The sequence below is a fragment of the Geotrypetes seraphini genome, chromosome 7 (assembly GCF_902459505.1).
Source record: "Geotrypetes seraphini chromosome 7, aGeoSer1.1, whole genome shotgun sequence".
Taxonomy (NCBI): domain Eukaryota; kingdom Metazoa; phylum Chordata; class Amphibia; order Gymnophiona; family Dermophiidae; genus Geotrypetes; species Geotrypetes seraphini.
In genome coordinates, this window is record NC_047090.1 from 82502823 (window position 1) to 82522269 (window position 19447).

At 43.9% G+C, this 19447-nt stretch overlaps 1 protein-coding gene across 3 annotated transcripts in view; it reads left to right on the forward strand.

The window, feature by feature from the left end:
• Positions 1 to 19447, forward strand: part of SCFD1 (sec1 family domain containing 1) — a 248396-nt gene that overhangs the window by 212853 nt on the left and 16096 nt on the right. For 2 of the 3 annotated variants that reach the window (XM_033952475.1, XM_033952476.1), the window contains exons 22-23: positions 5440 to 5473; positions 14057 to 14122. In XM_033952475.1, the coding sequence (XP_033808366.1) occupies positions 5440 to 5473; positions 14057 to 14122 (100 nt within the window). The remainder of the gene's footprint in view (positions 1 to 5439; positions 5474 to 14056; positions 14123 to 19447) is intronic. The other variant, XM_033952477.1, reaches the window with a different exon arrangement.

Genomic DNA, 19447 nt, shown 5'->3' on the forward strand with positions numbered 1-19447 from the left:
TATTCCATAATTTTGGATCTAGAAAAAAGAAAACTGAATTTCTTATTAATTTGTAAAGGGCTTTTTATTTTTTTATTTTTGTGGAATCAGAACCAAATGGTATAAATCAAAAGAACAAAGAGTACAGGATGGTATACATGAAATTGTCAAAGAAGAAAGAAATGGGGGAGTGCCTAAAATAAAAGGATTTATGAGCAATACACAAAATTTTAAACCAAATACAAAATGTTACCGGTAACTAATACTGGTGAAGCACTATCATGTCTCTTTGCTTTGCATTATAAAAAGAGCTGCTGTATTTTGTAAAGTTTTAAATGCAACTGGGAACGAGAAATACCACAAAACACAGTATTGCATTAATTCAGTCTTGAAATTATAAATGCATAAATTAATATATATAGTGATGTAAAGACTAAAAATTTAATAAGTGAATGAAGTTGATGAAGTTGATAAGGGCCAGATTCTATAAATGGCTGGATTCTATAACCGCTAGGCATCGTGGACATAGGTGCCAGTATATTAGGCCAGGTTTTACCTGGCCTAATTTACCAGCACCTATCTCCAGCACCTAGCAATGCCTAAGTTTACCATACCAACAGTTATCCCAGAAATATCCATGTTTGCCCATAGTTCTGCTGCAAAAGGTTCCCTGTCGTGTTCCCCTGGTCAAGGGAAACGATACCAAGTTTCTTCCATTGATACGAACACAAATCAGTAAGAGACTTTAAAAAAATCCTTAACCTAATGACAGAAAAAGGGGCCAAACCCAAACATAAGCAATACTTTATCTAAGGGCCAGTGAACCCTATCAAATACCTTCTCGGCATCTAGGCCAAGAAGGCATAAGGGGTTTTATGAATTTTTTGTGTGGTTTTTATGTTTAAATATATTTATTAAAGTTTTCAACAAAGTGCCAGCAAATAATACAGAAACTAATAAAATTTCAACAAATGTGCACAAAATATATCTTCTCCCCCCTCCCCCCCACCACCCCTTTCCCACAAACCCACACTCCATCTGCATGTCAAGAGGAACAAAAAGAGAGAAGAGGAAAATCATGTTCAAAAGTCTACTGCAGGCATGAGGAGTAAGGTCCATCCAAAAATGTTCCCAAATGGAACAAAAACTTCGGCCAGGGCTAGAATCAAGGTCACCAATTTGCCTACGCTCCAGGGAGGCATGTACAATCATCAGCGATCTCAATTGGGCATAAGACGGTGGTTCATTGGATAACCAGTTAGTCAAAATAGCTTTCTTACCAAGGAGCATCACCCTGTCAACAAAAGCGGACAGTCCTTTAGGTTTCGGGGATGCAATGATATAATATCCAAAAAGTGCTCACGGGGCTGGTGTCTTTGTGTGGTTTTAAATAGCAAGGTCAAGTATGATTAACATGGCGACCAACTTGAGTATGGTGATAAGCTGCAGTATAGGAAATGATTCAAAAGGAGGATTAAATTGAAGAAAAAATGTGCACTCAAACCATTCTTCAGAACTGAAATATTCTGAGAAAGAACAAAGTTTTACCACCTACCTAGAGTTGGTAACTTCATTTAGCAATCAGTGGTAAAAAGAGGCTTCCTATTGCTAATCTGGTATTATTTGGAAACATGTTCTCTGTGGACAAGCAGGACATTACCTTCTCATAGATGGGTGTCGTCATCCATGGAGCCCTGATGAGGATGCTGTCCAGTATTCTGTTGATTCCAGAAACCATTGTCAAGCCTCCCCTGCACATGTGTGAGTACCTTCCCATTTGCCTGACTCATTTGCACAAGACCAGTAGTTTCATCTTTTCCACTGAGCAGTGAAGACATCTCTTCAGTCACTGTCACATAATTTTTCACCTCTGCTTTCCTGCCTCTTCATTTTTATTGTGAGAAGTGTGAGTAGTGTTTTTGGTGGTGGTCATTTCAGCTCAATCAGCGAGCTGCAGGCCCTAGAAACTGATCCACTGTACACAAAATTTCATTATAAGAGTTTTCTGTACACATCCTAAGTTCCTTACTAAGGTGTGTCGAAGTTCCATCTTAATTAGAGAATGACACGGTGACGGTTTACCCGCGGCCACCGCATTTAAGCCGCGGGTCACCGCCGAAAACGGGGAAGAAAACTAGCAGTCGCTGCGGTGACGGGGACAAGGCCATTCACCGACCGCGGAAACGGTGAACAGGTTTGTCCCCGCGGGCCAATGTACCCCCTTCTAGGAACCGCTATTTCACCGTGCTCCTCATTTGTCATTTCAACCCTTCCTGCCAATCGCAGCAGAAGGGTACCCAACCCCTCCTGCCGGTCCTCCCAATGGCCTCCCCTAAGATCGCCGGCAGGAGGGTACCCAACCCCTCCTGCTGGACCCCCCCCCAACGAACCCTCCCACCCCGGAACCCCCTTAGTCTTACTTTTCAAGTTGGACCGGACAGCTCCTCGCTCGTCTGGCCAGCAGGCCTGCCTCCGTCCAAATGAGGCGGGCCCGCCCCTCCCCTCCCCTCCCCTGCCTCCCAATGGCCTCCCCTAAGATCGCCAGCAGGAGGGTACCCAACCCCTCCTGCTGGACCCCCCCCCCCCCAACGAACCCTCCCACCCCGGAATCCCCTTAGTCTTACTTTCAAAGTTGGACCGGACAGCTCCTCGCTCGTCTGGCCAGCAGGCCTGCCTCCGTCCAAATGAGGCGGGCCCGCCCCTCCCCTCCCCTGCCTAACCCACAGGATCCTAGGGCCTGATTGGCCCAAGCACCTAAGGCCCCTCCTATAGCGGGAGTGGCTTTAGGTGCCTAGACCAATCAGGCCCTAGGATCCTGTGGGTTGGGCAGGGTAGGGGCGGGCCCGCCTCATTTGGACGGAGGCAGGCCTGCTGGCCAGACGAGCGAGGAGCTGTCCGGTCCAACTTTGAAAGTAAGACTAAGGGGATTCCGGGGTGGGAGGGTTCGTTGGGGGGGGTCCAGCAGGAGGGGTTGGGTACCCTCCTGCTGGCGATCTTAGGGGAGGCCATTGGGAGGCAGGGGAGGGGAGGGGCGGGCCCGCCTCATTTGGACGGAGGCAGGCCTGCTGGCCAGACGAGCGAGGAGCTGTCCGGTCCAACTTGAAAAGTAAGACTAAGGGGGTTCCGGGGTGGGAGGGTTCGTTGGGGGGGGGGGTCCAGCAGGAGGGGTTGGGTGCCCTCCTGCCGTGATCGCTGGGGGGAGGGGAGACTTGCAGCCGTAGCAGCATTTAAAGTACATGTCGTGTTTGTTTTTGCATTGCTAGCCCCAGGGGTGGTGGAAGATTAGTGATTGAAAAACTGTATGAAAAATAACTATTTTAAATTTAGTGATCAAAATGTGTCAGTTTTGAGAATTTTTATTAATTAATTTTTTCTCTGCGTGTTTTGTTTTTGTATAGTTATTAACTAATATTTAACTAAGTTTTAAAGTTTTAAAGTTTTAAAGAATGTTTCCTTTATACGTAAATAAAGAAAAGTGAATGGGATTGCAGTGGCGGTGACGGGGCGGTGAATGGGGTGGCAGTGGCGGTGACGGGGCGGTGAAGAGGATGGTGAGACGGGGACGGGGCGGTGACGGGGTTGGTGAGACGGGGACGGGGCGGTGACGGTGATGGTGAGACGGGGACGGGGCGGTGACGGGGACCAATTTTTTCACCGTGTCATTCTCTAATCTTAATCATTCAGCTGTTCTTCCAACATTTTTTCCAAAACCTCTGCCCATCCTAGCAAAGGCACACAGCATACCTTGGACTGCAAGAGAGCCCCTCAGCCTTCTATCTGGAGCAAATTAAAACCAATAGTCTTCCTATCTTTTTATTTCTTTTGACCCAAGTAGGATGGTAACAACCATCGGTTAACACACTTTTTCCAACTGACTGGCACACTACATCTCCTTATATCCAGGCTGGCTACATCTCCTTATATCACAGCCATGGCTACATCAGTAGTCCACTTGAGATCAGACTCCATTGAGATTTGCAGAGCTGCATCTTGGTCTTCAGTCCACACATTCACTTTCACTACTGTTTTGAGCAAAACTCTTGGCATGATTGTTGGTTTGGAGTGTTCTGCAGAACTTGTTTGATGTCTAGAATTCAACTCCATCCTCCTAGGCCCATTCTTTTCTGTTCCAGGCTGCATCGTCACAAAAGGCCTGTTTGTTAGTATTATTGGTTCATGTTGGCCTTGCTGTTGCAAGTCCCAATTGACTGTTGTTTTCAGTTAACCTGGCAGTTAGAGACTCCCACTTGTGAGAAGGTAATGTCCTGAGTGCCACACCTAATGAGAAAATTAGGGTAGAACCTGCAAAAAAGGAAAAAAAAAAAACCCTGTTTAGGCATGTGCTAGAAGTGGCTTAGCACATTGGAAAATCCAATCTTAGCACACACAAAGACCATTTCTTAGTGCATCTTAATAAAAGCGCCCCTAAGTTGTAGATAGTTTGTATCTCACTTGTAATATTGTTCATCTGTCAGTTCACTGCCAGAACAACTAAATCAAACAAGCTAAATCAAATGTTTGTGTGTGCAGTATAATATATATTGTACTAGTCTTATAGCCCGTTACATTAACGGGTGCTAGAATATATGTGTGTGTGTCTGTCTTTATTTATTTCTTTCTCTCTCTCTCTCCTTAGCCGCTTTCTGTATTTCTTTCTGTCTTTCTTTTTCCTTGGCTGTCCACCACCACCCCTTGCCTGCTCCCCCTGTCCATTCTCCCTTCCTTTTACCTCCCCTGTGTCCACCACCACCCCTTTACTGCTCCCCTTATCCAGCAGCAGCCCTTCTCCCTTTGTTTTACCTCCCCCTGTCAATCATCATCTCTTTCCTGCTTCCCCTGTCCAGCAGTAGGCCTCCCTTCCTTTTTCTTCCCCCCTGTCCATCAGCACCTCTTCCCCTGTCCATCAACACCTCTTTCCTGCTCCCCCTGTCAGCAGTACGCCTCCCTTCCTTTTTCTGCCCCCCCTGTCCATCATCACCTCTTTCCTGCTCCCCCTGTCCAGGAGTACGCCTCCCTTTTTCTGCCCCCCCTGTTGTCAGCATCTCTGTTGCCAGCAGCACCCCTTACCTCCTTTCGCGTCTGCCCTCCACCGACAGCCACCTCAAGCCTCCACGGCCTGCAGGTGCCAACAGCCACCACGGCCTGCATGCGCCGAAATCCAGCGCGTCTGCCTGAAGCCGCCAGCCGCCTCACCTCGAAGCTCTCCTCCCAGCAGCCGCCGCCAGCGCCGCTCCGCGAATCCCTCCTCCTGGCAGCCGCTGCTCCGCATCACCTTTCATGCACCTTAGCGCGCATGCGCACTCTGCCGACCACAGCCCGACAGATCAGGGAACAGGGAATACGGGGTAAGAGTGTGCATGCGCGCTTAGCATTTTATTATATTAGATAGGTATTCTGCACACATTAAATATTCAGTTTTAGTTATTGTTAACTTTGTTTTATTTACTTTCATTCTTATAGCTCAGTACCGAGAAACAAGAATCCATTCCAGGAGGTAAGTTGCACAAAAATGTGTATACAGTATTTATTAGAGCTCTCTTTTAACATACTATGTTTTACCTTTTGGGATGTAATTTGAATAAAAGCAAAATAATATGGGGCTCATAATCGAAAGAGAAAAACATCCAAAAACCGGCCTAAGTCGGCACTTGGACAATCATAGACGAAAGACGTCCAAGTGCCGTTAATCGAAATGGGTTTTGGACGTGTTTACAAACAACTTAGGCCTTCCCAGTGCCGCTGAACGACCTGAGCTAAATGGGGTGTTTCAGGAGGAGTGTCGAGGATGGGATTTGGGCGGGCTGTGGGCCGTGCTAGACTTAGTCATGCTGAATGTATAACCCGAAAGTTTTACAACACAGCCTAGACGGAACTTGGATGTTGTGACTTAGGCCATTTAAAACATGGTCTAAGTCACAAAAACCTATATAAAGTGACCAGCTAAGCACTGCAAACACATAGTACAGACCCCCACACACTACCCCAGTGATCACAGACCCCCCCCCCCAATGAAATCATAATCACATTAACAAATTTAAATATCTGCCTCCAGAACATCAGCACCTAGCAGCCTGCCATAGGAAAGCCTAGTAGAGCTGCACAGAGGCGGCTTAAGTCGTCTTGGGGGTGGGTTGGGGACCCATGGAGAGGAGGACCTAGGCCCATAAGCCACTATAATCATTGCATTCATGGTGAAACATTTGCACTCCCTAAAAACCCACAAAACCCTTTTGTACTGCCATATAAGTGGCTCCTGCAGCCATAAGGGCTATTGGAGTTGTAGACAGGTGGGTATAGTACATTTTGGGGGTGTTTTGGGGGGTTCACCATGACCTATAAGGGAGCTATAGTGAGATGTTTATAGGGCACCTTTTTTGTGAAGTTCACAGCAGTGTCCTTTAAGGTACCCCACTATTCGGGTGCCATGCCTGGGTGTCCAGTCCATCACTTTGCTGACCCCTCCCACGTTCAACAGGGCTTATTCTAGGCATTTTTGACTTGGACGAATATTTGGATGAAAATGTGATATAAAGATGGATGATTTAGCAGCTTGGACGATCAGACGGATGGACGTATAGTTAGACGATTTTCAAAACAAAAAATTTTTTGGCCATATTTTTCGAAAATGTGTCTTAAGCTATGTCTGACTTTGGACAACTTGCGACTTAGGCGAAAACGGACTTAGGCCAGGATTCACTAAGCAAACCGATTGTGTACCGATCGGTTTGCGAGCCCTTTGCGGCCAAATTTCCCTCCTGCACTATTCACTAAGGCCTATAGCGATCCGATCCCAATCCTCCCATGCAAATTAGTAAAATCCCATGCAAAATAGCCAAGTGATTGATTCACTAACAATTGCTTGGCTATTTTGAGCCGGGTTTTACTACTGACAAACCCGACTGCTGCAGACCCCCCCCCCCCGACCAGCACTGCCCACCCATGACACCAAAAAGTTGGGAGCAGGAGGAGTGCTCAGTCCCTCCTGCTCCTATGCCTCCCACCCCCGGTTCACTCCCTCCCTCCTGCCATCAGCCCGAGGTGCCTCAGCCAATTAGTGCCTTAGGCCCCTTCCCGTGCATCAGATGATGTACTGGGGCGGGGCCTAAGGCCGCTATTGGGCAGTGGCCGGTCGGAGCAGGAGGACTTTCCTCCTGCTCCCGAAGATTGACGCGGCGTAGGAGCAGGAGGGTCCGGGCACCACTCCTGCTTCCGAAGATTAGGGAGCCTTTTCGCAAGGAGCAGGAAGGACCAGGCACCCCTCCTACTCCCAACTATTTTAAAGGTACCCTGGTGGGTGGGCCAGGCCTGACCACCTGGGCCGACCAGGGGTGGGCCGTGGGTGGGAGGCCTAGGAGCAGGAGGGACTGAGCACCCCTCCTGCTCCCAACTTTTTTAGAATGAATTGTTTTAAATCTTATGAGAGAGATTTTGTAAGAAATTCTTTGATTAATTGGCAGCCAATGGGCATTTCGAAGTAGGGGAGTAACATGGTCGTAGTTTCTAGATTGTGTTGTTATAAATTTTATTGTGGCATTTTGAATTATTTGTAAACGTTTTAATTCTTTCTGGAGTACTCCTGTAAATAAGCTATTACAGTAATCTAATTTTGCAATGATTAATGAATGTTAATGGATTTTGGTTCTAAGAATTTAGAGATTGAGCGAATCGGTCGCAGCTTGAAAAAACATGATTTAATTATAGAACTTATATGGTTATGGAAGGTTAGGGTTTTTTTTTAAATCAAATACAACCCCTAAGAGTCAACATGGTCTAGGGGGAAGGTATCGAGAAGAATTGGAAAGTTTAGCGCTATTCCCTCTTTCCAGGGGAAGAACATTATTTTTGGTTTTGAAGCGTTTAAGGCTAGCATATTTTCTTTCAGCCATAATCTAATCTGATTGAGTTTATTGTTAATTTCAGTAATTTCATTGGTATTTTCTGGGTTTAGCGAGTGTAATAATGGCCGTTTGGGGGAGGATGGGCTGGGGAGGGCCTCAATGGCTGAGAGGGTGTAGATGGACTGGAGTGAGCTTTGACGGAGACTTCAGTAGTTGGAACCTAAGAATAGTACCGGGCAGAGCTTTGGATTCTTGCCCAGAAATAGCTAAGGAGAAGAAGAATAAAAAACACAAATTTTAGATTGAATCAGGTTGGGCAGACTAGATGGACCATTCGGGTCTTTATCTGCCATCATCTACTATGTTACTATGTTCAAATCGGACAAATTATCAGCATCGCAGCTACCACAGGATTGTAATGGTGATTTTAGAGCATTCAGCCCTCTATTCCTTCTACCTGGTGCACTGTACACCTGGAATAGACTTCCTGAGTTAGTATGTCATGCTCTGTCTCTAGTCCTATTCAAATCCAGGCTAAAAGCACAGCTTTTTGATGCTGCTTTTACCTCTTAGTCCCTTAATCACCTGTTAAAATAACCAAGTGTTTTAATCATTCCCATAATGAAAATTCCTAATCTGTTATTCTCCTGTTGTCTTGAATAGATGGTAAGATCTTACTTGTTTGTGTATAGCAATGCATACATCTAATAGCACTTTGGAAGTGATCAGAAGTTACAGTAGTAAGAGGAAGAGTCATCTGCTACTGTAATAAATACTGGTTGTTGCATAGTGGATTGTGAAGTAGCAAAACTATCTGCCCTAAAGAGATCTTTTGCCATATTGTGTAGGTTCATCTTTCTGCACAGGGAGTGTGTACAAGTGCCTCATCCCGAGGGAATGGTACAGTTTGGGGAGGTGAAGAACTTATATGCACGACGGAGGAGCGGGACTTGGGTGTGATTGTATGTGATGATCTTAAGGTGGCCAAACATGTTGAAAAGATGACAGCAAAAGCTAGAAGGATGCTAGGTTGCATAGGGAGAAGTATGGCCAGTAGGAAAAAGGATGTATTGATGCCTCTGTATTAGATTCTGGTGAGACCTCATTTAGAATATTGTGTACAATTCTGGAGGCCGCACCTTCAAAAAGATATAAAAAGGATGGAGTCGGTCCAGAGGAAGGCTACTAAAATGGTGTGTGGCCTTCGTGATAAGGCATATGGTGATAGACTTAAAGATCTCAATCTGTATACTTTGGAGGAAAGGTGGGAGAGGGGAGATGCGATAGAGACGTTTAAATACCTACATAATATAAACGTGCATGAGTCGAGTCTCTTTCATTTGAAATGAAACTGCAATGAGAGGGTATAGGATGAAGTTAAGAGGTGATAGGCTCCGGAGTAATCTAAGGAAATACTTTTTTACAGAAGAGGTGGTAGATGCGTGGAACAGTCTCCCAGAAGAGGTGGTGGAAACAGAGACAGTGTATGAATTCAAGAGGGCCTGGGATTGGCACATGGAATCTCACGGAGAGAGAAAGAGATAATGGTTACTGCGGATGGACAGACTAGATGGGCCGTTTGGCCTTTATCTGCCATCATGTTTCTATGTTTCATCTAAGTAGTGCTAGAATCTGCACTGACTTGCTTTCATTTCATTAGCTGGAGTTGATGCTAGCAGCTTCTGCTCATGACATCAGCAGGCACTTTAGAAGTGGTTGCACTGTGTACTTTAAGGGTATCTTCTGATATCTGAGTACAATGCGTGCTGTCTTTTTGGTCATGTCAGGACTGAGTCATGAGAAATTGGTGTGCATGTCAAAGTTCTGAAGTTTCATGCCACACTGTAAGCACAGACAAAATCCTGTTAACTGCTCAGAACTATGGACGGTGTGTCCTGTACATTTTTTTAAATAAGTAAATTAAAAAATCCTGACTTTGATGACAATATCATACTTTTGAACTGAAGAATGAAGGCTAACATGACCTAAAAAAACAAATGAAAAAGCTTAGTTTCATGTCCATTCAGCTGAACAGAAAAAAAAAAAAATGAGCAGCTGAGGAGACCTCTGTTCATGAGAAGGGCCAAGTACAGTATTCTCAGAACTTTATACCGAGTTCTAAGCTCTGGTAGAGCAGTTCCATTCCAGGATTCTTAAATGACATCACCCACTTGGGTGCCTGACTCAATCCTCAGTGGAAAAACATGATTATGTATCCACCTCTTTTTTTTTTTTTTTTTTTTTTTTTTTTTTTTGAGGGGGGGGGGATCTGCCAGGTTCACCTTGACTGACTACTGTCAAACATGGTGCTGTGCTCTTATGTTATCTCTTAGCAGTTCTTTCATAGACCATCACCTCCACCAGAACCTTATATGTTTTTACCAAGCCTGACTAGTAAAGGTATTGTGCAAAAACTGGCTCCTCCCTTCAAAAGGCTACAGTTGTTATCATTACCATTTAAGCCCTTATCGTCTTATGCAGCAGGAGCCAGAACCAAGTTCAAACCAAGAAATTGAAGCAAAGTCATGCTTTGAATTATGTGACTGGGCTATTAGACAAGCCATCAGTATACCTTTGCTTAATGTATATTCTTAAAAATGCAGTATGTATTTAGGAGAAATGTTTAATTAGAAAAATACTTTTTGACGTAAGAGTAAATCTCAGTGAATCCAGGTATGGCAAGAGGAAGGCATAGGAATATTAGGCATAGACCTAGTGTAACTGTGGGTGTCCAAATGCAGCAAGGGCAGATGCAGCTTACTGCATCCTGTTAAATTGTGTGCATAAGTAGGAGCCCCGCTCATACGTCATCCATGTGAACATCCCCCTTCAGTTTACTTGTTATGTCACACAAAATAGAGCTTTGGTGTTTTGTTGCTACAAATGCGCATAGGTCTAAATTTTAACGCAAAGGTGACAGTATCCTGATTACTTAAGTGCTCAAGTGGCACATTAATATAGGTTCCCTGTTATAGAATTCCCCTTCAAATGTAGAAGTTAGCATGTGCTAACAATATGGTTGCTTGATGTATACATTAATTCTATGCTAACTGCCTATTGTGGATTGCAGAATGAAGCAGGGACTTGTGCCTTACAGTTAATGCTGAATATTTAACTTCATCTCAATAGGTGCAATTAACTGCATCACATTTATTATATGCAATACAGATGGGGGCGTAAATATAAGTGCACATATACATGTGGAGGAGTGGCCTAGTGGCTAGGGCTGCAGCCTCTGCACCCTGAGGTTTCACATTCAAGTCCAGCACTGCTCCGTGTGACCCTGGGCAAGTTACTTAACACGGCATTGCCTCAGGTACATTAGATTGTGAGCCCACTAGGACAGATAGGGAGAAATACTTGAGTACCTGAATATAAACCACTTAGACTATAAGTGGTCTATAAATACTAAAATAAATAAGTAAATGTCAGGAATCTACCTGAGCACTGTTTGCAAGGGATGTATACATACAGGTAGAGCTTAGGCAGGGCTCAAATTTATGCATGTAACTTGTAAGTTACATGCATATCAACATTTTGGTACAAGTATTTAGCACATGTGCTTATGCAAATTTACTTGGTTACAATATTCTATAAAGTAACATAGGTGACGGTCTCAGAGCAGTAAAAATTACATTTTGTAATGCAAGAGAAAGACAATGTCTTTAAGGCCTAGATTCACTAAACTTACCGATCTTGTAACAATGGTTGCAAAACCAGTTTTACTGGTTTTGCGATCCCTCGTGTTTCCAGACCTGATTCACTTAAACTTCTGTCCGATGAATCTCCTCTACGATCCAATCCACCCATGCAAATTAGTAAAACCCCATGCAAAATAGCCAAGCGATTGATTCACTAACAATTGCTTGGCTATTTTGAATTGGGTTTTACTATCCTGAAACCCAACTGCTATAGAGCTGTTGGTAACTGTGTTAACAGGTCTGCTGGGGTTGGGGTTTTTTTTCCTTTTTTTTTTAATGGCACAGATATTTTGCGTGTATTACACAAGCAAAATATCTGCCCATTAAAAAAAAATGGACACCTCCCCACTGCTGCCAACGCCCCCAAGAAAAAGGCAGGAGATATACCCACTCCCTCCTGCCGGCAAATACCTACCCCCACCCCTGAAAAAACCCAGCAGGAGGGAGTGGGCATCCCTCCTGCTGGGTTTTTTTTTGGGGGGGTTCAGGGAGCCGTGCCCAATAACATGAGGGAGTGGTCATTCCTCCTGCCAGGTTTTTTTCAGGGGTGGGGGAAGGTATTTTCCGGCAGGAGGGAGTGGGCATCCCTCTTGCCGGGTTTTTTTGGGTGGGTGGCAGGTATTTGCCTGCAGGAAGGAGTGGGCATCCCTCCTGCCATTTTGGTTTTTGGGGAGCCGGGCCCAATGGCAGAAGGGAGTGGGCATCCCTCCTGCCTTTTTCTTCGGAGGAGGAGGGGCATTTGTCCAGGGGGCACTTTTTTTTTAATTGGCCAGATATTTTGCATGTGCAATACACTCAAAATATCTGTGCCATTAAAGAAAAAATACCAGCAGAAGCCCTGACAATCGCTGTTTCAAAATCAGCCAGAGAATCAGCCAGTAGCAATTTAATCACTATCTTTAGTGAATCTGGGCCTATGGCCTAGATCAGGGCTGGGCAGGATTTCCCCAATGAATATGCATGAGATCTGTTTGCATGCACTGCTTTCGATGCATATTCATTGGGGAAATTCTGAAAACCTGACTGGATTCCGGCCCTCGAGGACCAGAGTTGCCCACCCCTGGCCTAGATTCACTAAGCTTTGCTAGACTTCTCCAACCCCGACCCAATTCACTAACCTTCTGGCCGATTAATCTCCCACCCGATCCGATCCGCACATGGAAATGAGGGAAAATAGCATGCAAAGTAGGATGGCTGCGATTCACTAAACAGGCTGGGCTGGCCGATCCAAAAAGAAGCGACTGCTGAGGACCAGTCGCTCACATCCTTGCCAACTGTCCTGCTCTCTGCCTTCCTGAAATCCCAGTAGAAGGCAAGCTCTGCCGACTCTCCTGCTGTCTGCCGCTCTGTCCCTGCCGACTCTCCTGCTCTCTGCCGCCACTTCCCTGAAGTGTGAGCCCGTGGTTTTAACCCGCGGGTTAAAAGCATGTTCTAATCTGGCTGCAGCGTGCTCTGTTCCATATCTGGCTGCAGCTTGGCCGGGTAGTGGGGAGCGTCATTGTGGAGCTGGTAACGTCACACACCGGTTGTGGTGGTCGGAGGCTCGCTGGTCCCTGAGAAGATACGTGTCTGACCTCAGCCGCAGAGGAGCTGGGGACCCTGCACGTGATGGGTTGCTGCCAACTTTCCTGCACCCCACCTTCCACTACTCAGACTATTGTGCTAGTGCCGGTCTGAGCTGTCTGTCCTCATCTTGCCCTGCCTGTCTTCCGCGAGTGTTATGGCCGCAGTGGCAGTTTCTTTAGCAGCTGCTATGAGAGAATTCCAATCCAACCCTCCCCCCTTTGTTTTGACTGCGCTAGTGTGGTTTACGCATGCGTCAGGATCGCTCAGCATCAATCCGTGGAGTCACTGTGGGGCATGCCTCCGATTGCCTTAATTTGCATGAGGTCCCATGAAGACTTGCCCACGGATCGCCCAATAAGGTGAGCTTTAGTGAATCTAGCCCTAAGTCCTGTCTGGTGGGTTTCAAAATGTTTTATCACATTACAAAACATAATTTTTACTGCTCTGACACCTTCATATCACCCTTCCTTATCTCCTTGTCTCCCACCCTCCTCTCCTCTCCCTCTTCCCTGGAGGAGAGTGGTTAGAGCTACAGCCTCAGCACCCTGAGGTTGTGGGTTCAAACCCTGCATTGCTCCTTGTGACCCTGGGCAAGTCACTTAATCCTCCACTGCCCCAGGTACATTAGATAGACTATGAGCTCACCGGGACAGAGGGAGAAAATGCTTGGTACCTGTATGTAAACCGCTTTGAGTGTGGTTGTATAACTACAAAAAGGCAGTATACAAGTCTTCCTGTAAGCCAGTCATTTGATGTTTTACTGTTATACATACTGATCGTTGTCTTCATTTGCTTATCTGATCTGAAGGATTACCTTCGAAAGCTATGTAATCTAACCATGCTCTAATTAGTCCAATAAAAAAAGTATCACTTGATTCTTTTCGTTTTATTTCATTTTATTTTTACATATTTTGTAACTGTAAGTATTTTGCTTGCATTCTGTTTTATTGACTTCTGTTTCTTGAACCACAGGCAATTGTATTTGTGGTTGGAGGTGGCAACTATATTGAATATCAAAATCTTGTTGACTACATAAAGGTATATTTCTACTAATTTACTGCATAAAAGTTCATAGTGGAATTGTATGTCTTTATATGGCAATTGGAGAAATTGCCATTTAGTGTGTCCTGAGAAAGTGAGATAGTTTTATATACCATATATACTCAAATATAAGTTGAGACCCCCATTTTTCCCTCTTAAAAAGGAGGAAATTTAGTTGACTCAAATATAAGACAGGGGCTTAATATTCAAGTGCCCTGCCAGGATTTGTATCCAACTCCCCTGCCAGACTCTGCACCCAGCCCCCTTCCCTCCCTGTCAAGCTCTGCATCTAGCCCCCTTCCCTCCCTGCCAGACTCTGCACCCAGTCCCCCTCACTCCCTGCCAGGTTCTGCACCCAGCCCCCTTCCCTTCTTGCCAGGCTCTGCACCCTGTCCCCCCTCCCTCCCGATGCCTTGCAGGCCTCCACCGGGCCTGCTACAGGACCTGGTAGTGCAGGATATGAAGGATCCCGCGTCTTCCGTCCCAGTCAAATTCAACCCCCCCTCGCCCCCAACTCCTCAGCAGCCTCGCGGTGGGCAGGACAGGAGGAATCCCTTCTGCCTCCTGTGCCTGCCGAAATTGGACATCCACACCTCCCTCACTTACCTTTCGGGTCCCATGTGGCCAGCTGGTTCATGAAGCAGGAACAATCTTCCTACCCTCCTACTTCGTTCATGGCCGCTGGCTGATTCCATCTCCCCCGCATTCCTTTTGGGTCCCTGGTAGGAGTGATCTCCCTGCTTTCCATTCCATTTGAGGCTGCTTATAGGCTCTACACCCACGGTGGATTTTCCACAATGCAAGCCTGCTCAGTGAAGTTTATAGGAAACATGAAGTAGAAAAACTGCTGAAAATTAAACTTGAAAAGGAGTCCATTTCGCGGACAACTGAAGTTGTTGGGGGGGTTTTTAGGCAGGCATGCTAAAAAGATAAACCTTCCCTAAGGACTATGAGAAGTCATAGGTCAGCTGATATGAGACCAATGTTGTTGATTTAATGACAGCAAACTCCGATTGAGCTAGAAGAGTTGGGCAGAGTCAAACAACTTCACCTGATGAATTGCCTCTGAATCAGTTGAAAACTGCTGGCAAATTTGCTGCTATTGCTATGGCTACCCAGAAACCGAAGGAGTATGCTTCCAATGTGAAGGAGGTTGTTTAGTAGATCTCCTTGAAGAAAAAGACTTAGACTGTGCTCTATTTAAAGTATTCCAAGTGTGCTCATGTTGAACTAATTTTTGTGCAGCAACCTCAATGGGCTTGCCAAAAACTTCTTCCCTAGGTATTGAATATTGGCCAATCTATTTTGAGGATTGATGCCCATCTTCTTGTACTCTCAGCTGCACATGTGGCAGAAGTGGACGGTGTTCAAGGAATTTCCTCAGTTGGAATACCCTGGACCTGGGGAGTGGTCACTGTCTCAAGAAGTTTTCACCTGCATTATGAATTGGTGGGCGCCCAACATTCGATCTGATGGCATTGGCAGCCAACAAGGCGGTTCGGTTCTTCGGTCAAAGAAACGAGCCAGGAAGTGAAGGCCTGTATGCCTTGATGCAACCCTGGCCAAAGGCAGGTCTTCTTTATGCCTTCCCTCTGTGGCCCATGATAGACCGATTTCTGCGCAGGATCATGGCACACCATGGGGCAGTGATTCTAGTAGCACCAGACTGGACAAGGCAACCATGGTATGCAGACCTGGTAGGTCTACAAAGGGATCAAAGTCTCCGGCTACTCACGCAAGGTCCAATTGCCCTATAGGATCCAGAATAATTTGGCCTTGTTCATGGCTCTTGAGCGCACAGCACTAGCACTTAAAGGCTATTTGGATGGATTGACTGCCCACAGATTGATTACCCACAGATTCAGGAATGGGAGTGTGTATCTATCAGAAAGATTACTGAGTTAAGAACCTAATCTTTCCATGACGCGCTTATAGCTAAAACACTGACGCATGTGTACTCATTCTGGTGATGTCAGTACTGAGATTGACCATCCAAATACAACTATTGAAAAATCAATAATTTATATGATGTCTTCTTTTCAAACAATTGACGCAATCGCACACACATGTTTTATGTCTACGAAATGCTCAGCTATTGGCTCATTGCTCTTCAGACACTTCAAATTGGATTTGTGTTCACTCATTCTAGTTTTTAAATCTCTTGTAGACATTCCTATGTATATTTTCTTAAATGTAATATATCTTAAGGGAATACATTTATATAGACCTGTGATACTTATCAATCACATAAAAATATATTACAGCCTTGCAACTCTATATATAAATAAATTAATTAGTGCTAAGACCCACAACCTATATATTGTTAAAGTGAGGTAACTCAAACATAGGCTGCTATGAGATCATCATAGCACCAACATTGTCTGTACCACCATATGATGTTAAATAGAAGAAACATAACGACAAATACTTATCTGCTGGTAGTAGTTGGAGTAACCAGGTCACGAAACAGGCAGTCCTATGCATTAAAGTGCCAGTGTAATATAAATCCATAAAAACTCCTGCATCCATAAAACACAACTCCTCCCCCCGACTCGAGTTTCACGACTGAATGCTTCCTCAGGAGGGGAAATTCTAAAACACACAAAATAAACCCCAAATAAGACATAAAGTCTTACCCACTCACTAAACAAAATTATCACATTATCCATATTTCATTCAATAATATACATTCATAATAAATACCTTTTTTCAGACAGAAACTGTGTGGAACAACCAAACTGAGATCTACTCAACTGACAGACCAACTACTTGTGAAACGCTGGTTTCCTCCCTACATTTAAAAGGAGGTTGTGGGTCTGAGCACTAATTAATTTAATTAATTATTTATTTATAGAGAGAGTTTTGCAAGGCTGTGATATATTTTTATGTGGTATTTTCTTACATGGACATAAAATCATGTAGATGACAAATATGGACCAGCAATTCATGAATTGTAATAAAACATTTTTTTGCCATCAGTAGGATTGACAAACTCCCTGTATTGCAAAGAATTACATTACATTACATTACATTAATGACTTCTATTCCGCCTGTACCTTGCAGTTCTAAGCGGATTACAACAAAAAGATAACTGGACATTTCCAGGAATAGGAATACAATTAACGGCGTTGGGCCTAATACATCTAAACGATAGCTGGACGTTTTCAGGAAGAGGAATACAGTTAAAGGCATTAGGTCTGAATCACATTTTGAAGGGAGGATCCTAAGAAGGGGAGAGAGGGGAGAAGAGTGGGGTTAGGAAATTAGGGTAAATTTCTTGAATAGTATGGTTTTGATTTCTTTTCGAAAAGCTTTGAGGTCAGTTGAAGCTGTCAGTAGGTTGGTGATGGAGGGGTCCAATTTAGCTGCTTGTGTTGCTAGTAGGTTGTCGTACATCTTTTTGCGCTTAGTTCCTTTATAAGGGGGGTAGGAGAAAGGGGACTGGGTTCTCCTTTGTCTGGAATAGAGGTTCCTATTTAGGCGGTTGTTTAAGTGAGAGGGTGCCGTTCCGTTTAATGTTTTGAATAATATGCAATATAGCTTAAATTGGATGCGGGCTTGTATTGGAAGCCAGTGTGAATCTAGGAAGGCGTTGGTGATTTGACAAGATCCACAATTGTAATGTCCACATATAATAGCTGATCTTTTCTGAACATTGGAAATCATAGGACTTAAAATTTCTTTCAGATTTCTGTCTTGAAAATGCCATCCTATTTTTACTCTTATATACTAAATGCAATTTAATCAATTCCCAATTGTTTTAGAATTTTATTGACTTCCTGACTATTTGCTGAATATCTCATGGCACATTTCAAATTTTTTCTTCTGTCGTTTGTCTTCCTTTACTCTTCAACAATAAATCTCTATTAGTGAATTTAGCTTGATAAGGTTTTTTTTAATCACCCTATTAGGATAACTTCTTTTTTTCCAGTTTCAATTGTTGATGTTTTGCTTGACTTTTAAATTCATTCATATTGGAACAAATTTCTTTAAATCCTGAGCATTTGAAAGAAAGGTGAACTGTCTTTTAATTTCTTCAGATGACAACTGTCATATCTCAAAAACGTGTTTCTATCTGTTGCTCTTGAAAAAAACTTAAGTTTGAAATTTATTGTGGACTTTTGTCACCAAAACATATAGAATACACTCCACAAAAAATGAAAGATGTTCATCACTTGAACTGATCCATGTAGTAAACAGTCCTAATTCTAACTTTGATCCCGTTCCATAACATGAAGATGTCATCAATGAATTGATCCAAAATTTCAAAAAATGTCGCTCACCAGCAGGGGGTTACCAAGGAATTGATGTCAGCAGAAGATTTTTTTTTTTCTTTAAATTGCAAAGATTGTAACCATAGACCAAATACCAGAGAAAATACACTCTGCACATGTCTCCAGGGAGTCCAAAGAAGGAGCAGAAAGAGCCAAGTCTTTAAATGAACCACACTTTAATGGCAATCAAAATAACATCTATAGAATATCATCTAACCACCCTTTTTTTTTTTTTAAGTTCAATCATCTTTATTGACATTTTAACAAATTAGGTAAACAACAATCGGGTAACAATGACCAATAATTTAAGCCATTAATGTTGTTTGTCAATCATTACCACAAAAGGAAATACACTCTTTTTTGAATGCTGGCATATATAAATTAGCAAAGGATGGGGCAAACGTTGCCCCCATTGCAACTCCAGTGGTCTGTAGATATAATTTATCTTTGAACATAAAACATTTTCTTGCATTGCAGTTCTAGATAACTTAACATACATGGCATAAATGCACAGAAGGTGAGTCTCTTTCAATTGAAAGGAAACTCTGGAATAAGGGGCATAGGATGAAGGTGAAAGGGAATAGGCTCAGAAGTAACCTGAGAAAATACTACTTCATGGAAAGGATGGTGAATTCATGGAATGGCCTTCTGGTGGAGGAGGTAGACACGATAGCTATACCTGAATTCAAGAAAGCTTGGGACAAATACATAGGATGTCTAAGGGAGAGTAGATGGCATGGATGGACAGACTGGGTAGGCCATATGGTCTTTATCTGCCTTAATTTTACTGTTTCTATGTTTCAGATTAAAAATAAATAAAGGATTTGGCCTCTGTAGTTAATTAGAAGCATTTACTTATATATGTAAAGGTCTACAAAACTGCTCTCATGATGTGTAAGTTGCCAAGTTTCCTCTGTTGATTCTTCCCTTATGTAGATTGTAACACATGCTGCTGCTACACATGCACCCCTTCAGGTATTTTAGAACAGGCTCTACACTGACAGATTCTTTTCTGAAATACAACTGGAACTGAGCACTTACCCCCACA